Below are 12,829 nucleotides of genomic sequence, written 5' to 3'. Positions count from 1 at the left end.
TGTTGAGCATACTTAAAGATGTGACTTTCATATATTCTTAACCGTTTATACTTAAAGATGTTGACAAGTTGGGCACGTGAAAATATAGAAACTTAATTGTAACTTTATTACAGTTCAGAAATCATCAAGAAACAGCTGCAGAGAGCATTGGTTTTAGAATTTGTCTTATTTAAGTGTTTTAATTTCAGAACATGATCATGCTTGCGAAGTTTATGCATCTTTCTGGATGCGATAGAGTATTGGACTTGCTATATGGAAATAGATATTGAAAATTAAAAAAAAGGAGGATAGAGACGTTATTTAAAAACATCTTCTGAGTTAGGGATTTAAGAAAATATTAGATCTGATGGTAAGACTGATAGATGGTTAGTCTAATGTCTTCGACTTAAAAAAATAGTAGTATTTGACGGATTCGAATGTGGAGAGCAATACACACAAATTAAGGAATTAATTTAATTGCATTTTAAGTTAAGTTGAAACCATGTTAGATTGAAAACGTGACTATTTCAAGTGTCGCCATGGCTGACGATGTATGTATTACTGGCGTTCTGAGGTTATGTTGAATCGTTACGTGTGCATGTCATGTAACATTATAGATAACAAAGTATAACAGGAAAAATTTAATTAATATAATATTGGATATCACGGTAAAAACGAACGATAAAAGCCGACGTTTCGGAGTAGTCATGACTCCATTATCAAGGTAAAAGTTTAAAACATGCAAATAACAGTATTTAAGCGATGTGGCGCGAAAAATTAACATAATAGGTGCGAAGATTATACAAATACTTTCGCACGAATAGAGTCCGATTGCACGTTCAGGTTTGGCTTTAAAGTTCTTATATGAAGCATTTCGTACAATAAGCAGTCAAATTTGTTCCTGCACTTCTTAAGAACTTCGAAGCATTTCAGTAGGTCCTGAGGGATCGTCCCGTGTACGTTCTTGCAATGTTTGGCAATGGCTGAGGATTGTTGTTTATGTCCTTTTACACGATTGTGTAAATGTCCGCGTGTGTATCCTATATAACCTGCATCGCACAGGTCACATTGGTATTTATAAACAACACACTGTTCATTTACGATCGATGGCTTTGCTTCTTTCACATTCAGTTCTTGATCAATTTTTCGGCTGACAAATACGGGCTGGATGTTGGTGTTCACTTTTAGGCTCAGATCCTTGAGTTGTCCTTTCACAAAATTTGCTGAGGTTTGGTCTTTAAATGGTAGAACCACTCGAATTGTGTCATCCGTCTCTTTAGTTGGTAATAATGGTCGCTGCTGGTCACAAACCTTTGAGTCAACGAAATTTTTGGTGGCAGAGTCGATGAGGTGTTTGGGGTACTTTAAACGCGAGAATGCTGTCTTCAATCGGTCACATTCGTCTGAGAAGTGTGACCAAGAAGAAGATAAACGATGTGCTCGACGGATACACCTTATATAGGATACACACGCGGACATTTACACAATCGTGTAAAAGGACATAAACAACAATCCTCAGCCATTGCCAAACATTGCAAGAACGTACACGGGACGATCCCTCAGGACCTACTGAAATGCTTCGAAGTTCTTAAGAAGTGCAGGAACAAATTTGACTGCTTATTGTACGAAATGCTTCATATAAGAACTTTAAAGCCAAACCTGAACGTGCAATCGGACTCTATTCGTGCGAAAGTATTTGTATAATCTTCGCACCTATTATGTTAATTTTTCGCGCCACATCGCTTAAATACTGTTATTTGCATGTTTTAAACTTTTACCATGATAATGGAGTCATGACTACTCCGAAACGTCGGCTTTTATCGTTCGTTTTTACCGTTTTATCTTTTAAGAAATCTCTTTTAATATTGGATATCAATCTAAGAAATGACTTTGTTATCCAAACATTTTGCTATTTTCTCTTAAATCCAATTTGAAGCCGTAGGGTTTGTCAGAGTTTCTTTATCATTTTTTCACCATGAGTAGACAATTAGAAGTGAAAAAAACAAATGCAATTGGAAAGTTACTGTATATATAATAAACATACCATTAAAACGCCCCTGTTCAAGCTTTGGCTTATACATTAATGATCTCTGTCGATATCCTTTAATAGGAGTCACATGAATGCCAAACATACATTTCTGGTAAGCAATCTATTACAGGTGTCAATTCTTGACCATTAGCATGATATCAAGGGAACAGTTTAGATTTGAATTGATCGCTTATCTCTGATAGGAAGCTATTAAACTGCTAACAGACCTCCGAGGTCACTTCTTTTCACTTGACAAGAAGCTGCCGATCACTTTACTAATTTCGTTCAATTCTGAACCTTATACTGCATTCGCATTGAAGCTAAACTTGTATTTAGGCTGTTCTTTCAAACACGGTTTGTTTTCTTCATTGAAGTTGCTCAAACTGATGTTTAACAGCCTAAATTAATCCCAATATATTAATGGTTACTTGAACTCTGTAAAATTTAGTTTTACAGTTTCCTACTACTGATTTTTATCAAAGAGAGCATCCAGTCGCTTACATTTTCAAATGACGGTCAAAAAACTTGAGAAGCTTTAAGGAATGCTCGTTGCATGTTACCAAGGGCAATGAGTTCATCAGTTTAATCTCTGCCAAATGCTATACCCTCTTTGAACGAAATCTACTAATGCCACTAATACTACTACTATAATTACCATTACTATCACTACTGCACTACTACTACTACTGTTACTACTACTACTACTGCTACTATTGCTACTACTGCTACTACTACTACTACTACTACTACTACTACTACTACTTCTACTACTACTACTACTACTACTACTACTACTACTACTACTACTACTGCTGCTGCTGCTGCTGCTGCTGCTGCTGTTACTACTACTACTACTACTACTACTACTACTACCACTACTACTACTACTGCTACTATTACTACTACTACTACTACTACTACTACTCCTTTTACTATTTAATACTTGGAAATGGATTGATCAATCAGATGGGAATTATACAGTGCACTTTAAATAGTGGGAATATTCCGGTTGTGGTAGAATGAAAAATACATTTCTCGAATAAATAAAGAGGGGAAAGTTTCTAAAGGTCGCGTCGGTTGGAGGGTATAGCAGAGTAATTTGGTATTATCAACTAAGTTGATAGCGTAAATTCAGCTGGCCATGGTTAAGAGTTTTGAAGCTTAGCTTCTCGAATAGTCTAGAATTATGTGACATCACAAACTCCAATTTAACACCCGTTAACGCATAGAAAATCAGTATATCTTGGTTTTTGCGAAGTGGTTAATCCTGAAAGCGGGCAAAAATGAGCGTCAAGCATAATTTTCTGGTGAAAAATAAGATAAAGAATTTGTCGAGAGGACTTAAAAGCGAGTTTATAAATCACCTTATTAATCTAGAGAGTCACTTAGACGTCTGGTAAGGTAGTCCTTGCATTCATTCTTTATGAACACACCTAGATCAAAAAAAATTCTGCTTTTGATTCCCTACGTATTCGAGTACAATAATTGTGATAGTCAGATAAACTACAGTGATTAACTTTGGACACTCTTCTGAAACTAAAAATGTCCTTCATTGTTCTTCTCCTTACCCAAATATACATGTCGAGGCACGACGATGTTTTAATAACTACAGTTTTGAGGTATGCGGCTGTAAGCAAAATTAATTATTCCGCTACTTGAGGTGAAAAATTGTTTACCTACTTTATAACTACCATCATCTTCAGCAATTTTTTTCTCACAGCACTCCCAACTTGGATTAAACTCCTACGCATACGCCCTCAGCCGGGCTCACGACAAGTCATTTCGGCATAGATACCTCCCATATGGGATGCTTTCTGTACGCAGGTTAAATATTCTGGTTTTTTCAGCTGTCTCTTTAGATAGAGGCTTGTAAAATTCATGATTTCATCCTTTAAGTATAGACTAGTGCATTTCCACACAGTCAAACGGATGTGAACTGTAATTAATTGCTCACGGATAATCTGAAAAGCTTTTATTAACTCAATTTCGATGCAGAATCGAACGAAATATGTTTGGATTGACTCGTCAAAGTTTATAATAACTTTACTTGCTTCAAGCTGACGAAGTAAGGGCACAAACTTAGTGACTATAGAATCCTAAAATTGAAGGCTACGGTAATTAAAAGTACAAGAAGTGACAACATTGATGTGGCGAAGTCCCCCTCCCCGTCCTCCTACACAATACAGAGGGGTATTTTGTTGCGGTTTTGCTTATTGGGCGACATACTTGATATTTCAGACTTTATGGAGGAGGTAAAGGCTTAAAAAATGAGAAACATTTAATGTATACCATAGTTTTGATCATTTTTCTCACATTAGATTACATCACTCCTCAATGATTAAACTCCTACGCACGCGCCTTTAGGTTCATTGAAATGATGGACAACAAGTCATTTCGGCATAAATTTCTATTCTGAAATGCTTCTCATACACAGGTTGGATTTTCCGGTTTTTCGGTTGTCATTAAAGAGGCTGGAAAATTCATGATTATATTCTCAAGGAATAAGATCAAACGGATGTGACCTGTTCTTGAATTATGACGGATATTTCTGCTGAACTATACAATCAATACAGTTTCATTTTGTTGCGGTCTTACTTTAAGGCTTCATGATATGAATATTTCAGAGTTTTTGGAGGAGGGTAAGACTTGGAAATATAATTAAAAGGAAAGGCAAAAACATGAATTTCAGGGAACAACATTTAGTTTTGATGTACTTTTTCGCCTGTGCAAGCCTGCATGAATTAAAGCTCGTTTCACTAGTTTCACTGACTTCTTAGAGACATTTACGAGTTCGCCTATAGACTGATCTCTAACGCGTGGATGGAAATAATTTTCTGCACGCATAAACCAGTTTATTTTGTACTATCTTGTACATGAATACAATTTGTTTAAATTCCATAGCCATCTTGTCAGTAACATTCTGAAATTTCATTTTCTTTCTAATTTAGGTCAACCGGAAGGCAAAGCCATGCCTTTTTTTAAAAAATACAAACAGATTGTGCAAGACGTGACATAAGTTGTCTAACCTGTAAATAAATGAATGTGATAATTCAATTGTGTTTGATTTGTTTAAATATTTTTTTTTTGCCGAAACTCTTGATAAGAAAGTAAGAAAAGGCAGTGCAAGTAAAATTATTGAGAATATATGGGAAGTACTAAGCTCCTTATCGCCCACTTTCAGTTTGATTGATTTCAGGAAATCTCTCTTTGCTTGTTTATGTAATGTCTTACAACGTTCTGTATTTTAAAGTTATCAACCAGAGCGACAAATTGGTTCAGATGGTTTGGATGTTTTAGACAATTTCATAAAGAATGTGCAAGAATTTGATATCTTTAAACCAAACCACTGTTAAGTTTTGCCAAGAGGCATGAAGAAAGAAGAAAAGAGAAATTATTTTTTTCTGTGAACGCTGTTGGTTTTGTTTTACCTGTTTCCTAATAAAAACCGAGTATGTGAAGAAAAATTCAATTAATGTAATTGGGCATCAATTGTAAATATTGACTGTGTTAGCAAATCGTATAGTTATTTTCCGCTATTTTTGATTCAATTTTAAACGGTAGGGTGCGTAAATTAGTGCAAGGGAATATAATTGAGTGAGATAAATTTTTTTCATTTTTTCAACATGAGGATACAGTTGGGAGTGAAAAAATTACGATTGGAAAGTTATTATAAATAGAAGAAATAATGTTCAAACGTCCGCAGTCAGTCTTTGGTTCATACACTAATGATCTTTATCGAAATCGTCGAAGAGTACTACCATGGATGTCAAGCATATATTTCTGGTAAGCAAATGTAGTACTTATTTCTTATTACCATCGATTTGTTATTGGGAGTTATCTCCTTTTCCTTAACATGATTTCAAGGGAACAACTTAGATTTGAATTGATCACTTATATTATATACAGCTACCAGATCTTTTTAGTTATTTCTTTTCACTACATTAGATGTTACTGATAACTTAACAATTTTCGTTGGGTTCTGAAACTTCTACCCTATTCACAACAAAGTGAGTAAAACATGTCTTAGAGCTGTTTGATCAAACACGGTTTGAACTTGTTTTTTCACTGAAATTGCTTGAACTCGGTTTGTCAAATTTAGCACAATGAAACTAGATTGCTCAGACCCTATGCAAAATTAAGTTCTAAAGTTCTCTATGGCAGATTTTATTGAATAGGGCATTAATGGCTTACCTTCTTAGATGATATGGTCAAACAACTTGAGAAGCTTTAGGTAATGCTCGTTACACGTTACTGAGGGCCATGGGTTTATCAGTTTAATTACTGTCAAATGCAATACCCTCATTAAATAAACTCTTCTACTTCTACCACTACTGCTGGTACTACACAGTAGTAAACTACTAGTACTACAACCACAACTACTACTAGTACTACTTCTACTACTACTACTACTACTACTAGAACTACAACTACTACTACTACTACTACTACTACTACTACTACTACTGATACTACTAATACTACTAATAATACTAATACTACTAATACTACTAATACTACTAATACTACTACTACAACTATTATTTCTACTACTATCATTGAGGTAGGCTTCAATTTTTTTTGGAGCTCATTCGGTTTTGTTCTATTTTATATCAATTTGCTTTTCTCACATGAATGTTTCAAATGAAAGGGCGTGTGAAATTCTCTTAACACCTGTATGCTACACAGGGAATTCGCAGGTTATCTGATTCCGAGATTTCCGCTTCTGAGCTAATTAACGATGCCAAATCAGCTTCGACAGTTTTTAAGTTTTGCTGCGTTGTAGTCCACAAGACTAAAGTTATATTCATAACTCTAAACGATTAACAACTAAATTGGCAATCAATTAAAGGTAATCCCTTTCCTTAAGGTTTAAGCTTAATAAAACTCCTACTTGAAAATTGATTGACCAATCACATGAAGCGAACTACGCAGTGCACTGTAATAGGCGGGAATATTTCGGATGTGATAGAAGGAAACATGCACTTCCAGAATACTCTAGTAGTGTAACCTCACAAACTCCAACGCTATTCAAATTATGTTGGATGTGTCACAATTAATATTACAAGACATGGTCCGTTTACCGTATGCAATCGAGAACGCATTAATAATGAGGCCAGAATATCCGCTGCATACCTTACTATGAAATTAGATGAATCTGATATCTGTATCTGTATCTGGTTTTTTTTTCTGGGTTATCTTACTCTTGTTCTGGAATTGGGCGTGATTAAAATAGGTTTTGTTTGTATGGAAGTTTACTACACTTGTACTGGGTGATTTGATAATTGTTATGCAATTTTCAATTTTACGGAGCCCTTGAAATTGTTTATGTTCCGTTCAATATCTGTCGTCAATGATTACGTGAACCCGATTAAGTGTTTCCTGTTCGCTCAGTGACACCATTCTCTGAACAGGTGGTCACGTTTGGACTCATAATACTCATTGTTGCCGTATCAATCCTCGAAAAAGTTGATAAACCGAACTATACGCTACTAGACTCAATTTCTTAAATCAGATAGATATTGGCAAAATAATGACAATAATAATAATAATAATAATAATAATAAACGGTGCGAGTCATCCTCAGACACACTCATCAAGATCATTCTCGCAACTTTCTGGTTTTTTTTTCCATGTGGTCGCTGAAAAATAACAAGAAAATAAATCAGAGGATAGGAGGTCAGGTTCAGTTAAGTACTATGAATACTGATCGAACAAGAGATTATATTCTAATCCTATCAAACTAATAATTTCATCAAAGTAAAACAAATGATGCAGTCATTTCTACTGGTAAATGAAACAACGACTATAATACCCTTCTGAGCCTTCTGCGAATTCCAATATTTTATATCTGACGGCACATAATCTTTACACAAAACCCGTACAAAAACAACCCAAAAGCTGAATTGCATGTCTTAAATTTCTCTATTTTCAGATATCACTTGCAATCATGCTGGCAAGCAAGGAAGCGCAATCACGAGGACTGAGGAGGAGCCTTGGCTCGGTGTTTCGGAGATTAAATGACTGCGACGGAGGCAATCTGATTAGGATTAACACCAACACCTGTGAACATGTTATAAATGGAAAGAGACAGTGTAAAGTACTCATCAATGGTAGAACTACTAATGACAGTTACACACGTGAGTATTACCCAAATAGAAATGGTATGGTGTTATTTAAAATGATACGTGTTTGTTCACTGAGCAGGGTAGATAACTATCGACATGACGAAAAGGGAATATCACCACTAGTTTCCAATACACACGGACTGATCTACCTTGATTGTTCTTTAGCACTTTAACTCACAAGATCTGTATGTTTATTAACCGTTTAACTACCAAGATCTCATTAGTTATTCTCCTTACTGTCTGCTATATAAATCTTGTGATGTTAGTTCGGAGCATTTGGTAAGGGATCAACTAATAATCCCTTAATTGATATTTTTATTTGTTCTTATCACTTGTCCGCTTAATATTGTATTGATAATGTAAGGAAAAATTGTGGTTTTTTTGCCCATGGGAGTTAAAGGATTAACCCTTTTAGCTGCTTTACATTTTCTTGTAAATTAGGTATGAGAATTTGGTTTTGGGCACAATAACTTCTACCTGAAAAGTTTGAGTATTCTCTTTACATGTTTGCGGGATAATTTATGGATATTATAGAGACACGACATGTTAATCATTTCTGGGAGTCAAAGGGTTAACTGTGGTGTCAGTGATGGAAACCTGCTTTAACAATCTAAACTAAAATTTCAATGTCATTTGTGTACTACATCATCATTGACGACCACTGTTTTGAAAACTGTGTCGTGATTACTCAGTCCATCTTGGCTGGTAGAAAAGAATAGTCCACGGAAATGCTCGATCCAAACGCTCTTGAAAATAAATGAATAACAGTAGTTTCAATGATTACATCATCACTGAAAATCGTACTGAATAAGAGTATTTCTCAAAAGAGAAGTGTAAATACGCACCAGAGCAGAGCAGTTGGTGTAAAAAAAATTAGTAATAATAATAATAATAATAATAATAATAATAACAATAATAACGATAACGACTGTTGCAGGAAGACAGGTGACATGGTCAACTCAAATTATGCAGTCCCGTTTACACTAATGATTTGATTATCTCTTTTTTTCCTTGCAGAATTTGGGACCGTGAAATGTAGAGGCAGGAAGCTTATACAATTCTATGACTCCAGCATCACCTATTCTTTAAAAGTTGTAAATGAAACGAATGTGGTTTTTGAGGTGAGTTGGATAAATGTTAACCTAAAATGGATAGGAAAACCAAGTTATGTAAATCATTGTGATATAGTGTCGACCTGTTCGACATTAAATGAATTAAGAAAACATTACATTCTGTTCAACTGCCCTTAAAGTTGATTTTTCAGAATCCTATCTGTTTTTCTGGACTTTCCTTCCTTTTTCGCATACTGTTCAGCTAATATGTCAGCTAATAAAGAAACAGTAAACATAACAAAAAACGTAAAAAAAATAATGACAAAGACCATGAAAGGACACTGAGTAATAGGAAGAAAGGGAAAAAACAACGCAACATAAAACGACAAAGTCTAGAAAAAAGGTTTGGCGCAACAAATAAGCTACAAAGACAATTTTTATCAACGAGCTTTCACGAAACTCTAGCTAAAAACATTTTTTTTTATTTGCTGAATGAAGATAAAAATATTTTTTTTCCTTTCTAGGAGCATTCATTGTGTGACAGAACAACCAGTAATAATTTCCTATTTCTAGAGGAAAGGAATGAGACTGGTGTATTCACGTACAAACACAAATCACCCACTTCTGGTCAGGCCAAGTACCTCGGAGTCAGTTCTGATTGTACTGATAGGAATTTATACATTAATTGTACAAACAAAACAGAAGGACGATGTTTCTTTAAAAAGTACCGTAATGGTCGTTGAAATTTGTTATCTCCAATTGAAAATTTACAATAAATCATAGTTAACATGTTTTGTCTTTTGCCTCTTGCTATTACAAAAAGATATCAGCATGGGAAGTCTGAATTGAAAATCTTGAGCAGCGATCAGCGACGCGAGCTGCGAGTTAACGTTCCCGGTGCTCCACGTTCCTTTTCTGTCAAGCCTCAAAGGAATTTTGGGCCCAAGATTCATGATAGACAATGTGGATATTGATCCAACAATCTTACATAAATTAGCCGTTTAATAGGAAATCAAAAATAATAATAATAAAAAAACCAACAGGCTGTCTGCAATTAGTATCCGCTTTGGATAGATGAAAATATGCCGAGAAGAAAAAAATTGAAAATGAAGAGCAATATCTATGGGTTATTGTTATTAATATGTTAAAATGTATATCAAGTTAAAGTTTAATTGAAGTGATGACCATCTCGGTGTGTCGGTGTAATGCATTTACAGCTGGTATCGTGAAGAGAATTTGAATTGTAAGTGTAAATGTCATATTATTATCATTGGAAAGGAGTTGTTAATGTGTTTGTTAAGATTATATATTGCGACGGAACCTCGGTCTTTCAACCAGAACATCACCGGCACTTTGACTCGGAAACAGAAGTATTGTCGTTGGTGGTTGTCTGCGTAAGCTTCACGCACGTGTGAGCACCTGACCACAGACCATTTCCCTCAACGATTTACAGTCACGAAACATCAATAAGAGATTTACCATTAAGTATTGGTTTTGGGAAGTACGGGAAAAGACTCGATTTGGAAACACTATATTAGTCCTTTAAGCGGGTTGAACAACTATTGAAACAGAGGAAGGGCAAATCAAGTTGAAAGAAATAAATGGAATAAAAGGCAATAAAGAAAATAAATATCCAAAAGGTAGAGTAAACGGGCCACAATTTTTCGTCTGGAAACAGATCCCAAACTAAATACTCGAGTTATGTTGGATGAGTAAGGTTATCTACCCACAGCACCACATCAACTTAGCCAATAAACCAAGGATCTAGAATCTAGACGATGTTAGTTCAAGTCGTAATCATTCCGAAACAGCGCACTACCCTCTTTAATTGCCTTTATTCAGGGCCATGTAATTGACGGCATATTGACACCTTAAGTGTTGAACAATTATTGCGAGGTTTGTAATACTACAGAAATATGTAGGGAAATTACTCCTAATTGAACTTGTACGTGTACAGTTTACGGTGTTGAGCATACTTAAAGATGTGACTTTCATATATTCTTAACCGTTTATACTTAAAGATGTTGACAAGTTGGGCACGTGAAAATATAGAAACTTAATTGTAACTTTATTACAGTTCAGAAATCATCAAGAAACAGCTGCAGAGAGCATTGGTTTTAGAATTTGTCTTATTTAAGTGTTTTAATTTCAGAACATGATCATGCTTGCGAAGTTTATGCATCTTTCTGGATGCGATAGAGTATTGGACTTGCTATATGGAAATAGATATTGAAAATTTAAAAAAAGGAGGATAGAGACGTTATTTAAAAACATCTTCTGAGTTAGGGATTTAAGAAAATATTAGATCTGATAGTAAGACTGATAGATGGTTAGTCTAATGTCTTCGACTTAAAAAAATAGTAGTATTTGACGGATTCGAATGTGGAGAGCAATACACACAAATTAAGGAATTAATTTAATTGCATTTTAAGTTAAGTTGAAACCATGTTAGATTGAAAACGTGACTATTTCAAGTGTCGCCATGGCTGACGATGTATGTATTACTGGCGTTCTGAGGTTATGTTGAATCGTTACGTGTGCATGTCATGTAACATTATAGATAACAAAGTATAACAGGAAAAATTTAATTAATATAATATTGGATATCAATCTAAGAAATGACTTTGTTATCCAAACATTTTGCTATTTTCTCTTAAATCCAATTTGAAGCCGTAGGGTTTGTCAGAGTTTCTTTATCATTTTTTCACCATGAGTAGACAATTAGAAGTGAAAAAAACAAATGCAATTGGAAAGTTACTGTATATATAATAAACATACCATTAAAACGCCCCTGTTCAAGCTTTGGCTTTTACATTAATGATCTCTGTCGATATCCTTTAATAGGAGTCACATGAATGCCAAACATACATTTCTGGTAAGCAATCTATTACAGGTGTCAATTCTTGACCATTAGCATGATATCAAGGGAACAGTTTAGATTTGAATTGATCGCTTATCTCTGATAGGAAGCTATTAAACTGCTAACAGACCTCCGAGGTCACTTCTTTTCACTTGACAAGAAGCTGCCGATCACTTTACTAATTTCGTTCAATTCTGAACCTTATACTGCATTCGCATTGAAGCTAAACTTGTATTTAGGCTGTTCTTTCAAACACGGTTTGTTTTCTTCATTGAAGTTGCTCAAACTGATGTTTAACAGCCTAAATTAATCCCAATAAATTAATGGTTACTTGAACTCTGTAAAATTTAGTTTTACAGTTTCCTACTACTGATTTTTATCAAAGAGAGCATCCAGTCGCTTACATTTTCAAATGACGGTCAAAAAACTTGAGAAGCTTTAAGGAATGCTCGTTGCATGTTACCAAGGGCAATGAGTTCATCAGTTTAATCTCTGCCAAATGCTATACCCTCTTTGAACGAAATCTACTAATGCCACTAATACTACTACTATAATTACCATTACTATTACTACTGCACTACTACTACTACTGTCACTACTACTACTACTGCTACCATTGCTACTACTGCTATTACTACTACTACTACTACTACTACTACTACTACTACTACTACTACTCCTGCTGCTGCTGCTGCTACTGCTGCTGCTGCTGCTGCTACTGCTACTACTACTACTACTACTACTACTACTACTACTACTACTACCACTACTACTACTACTGCTG

At 35.0% G+C, this 12,829-nt stretch overlaps 1 protein-coding gene across 1 annotated transcript; it reads left to right on the top strand.

The window, feature by feature from the left end:
- The first annotated feature begins 5,695 nt into the window (after nt 1-5,695).
- LOC149040399 (uncharacterized) lies at nt 5,696-9,976 on the top strand. Its single transcript, XM_089181781.1, has 4 exons — nt 5,696-5,791; nt 7,941-8,145; nt 9,151-9,254; nt 9,710-9,976. The coding sequence occupies exons 1-4, from the start codon at nt 5,768-5,770 to the stop codon at nt 9,926-9,928; spliced, it is 552 nt and encodes a 183-aa protein (XP_089037907.1). The 5' UTR covers nt 5,696-5,767; the 3' UTR covers nt 9,929-9,976.
- Nucleotides 9,977-12,829: the final 2,853 nt, after the last annotated feature.

Source organism: Pocillopora damicornis, chromosome 9 (assembly GCF_964200805.1).
Source record: "Pocillopora damicornis chromosome 9, jaPocDami1.2, whole genome shotgun sequence".
In the NCBI taxonomy this organism is placed as follows: domain Eukaryota; kingdom Metazoa; phylum Cnidaria; class Anthozoa; order Scleractinia; family Pocilloporidae; genus Pocillopora; species Pocillopora damicornis.
This window is presented reverse-complemented; position numbering and strand designations above follow the sequence as displayed.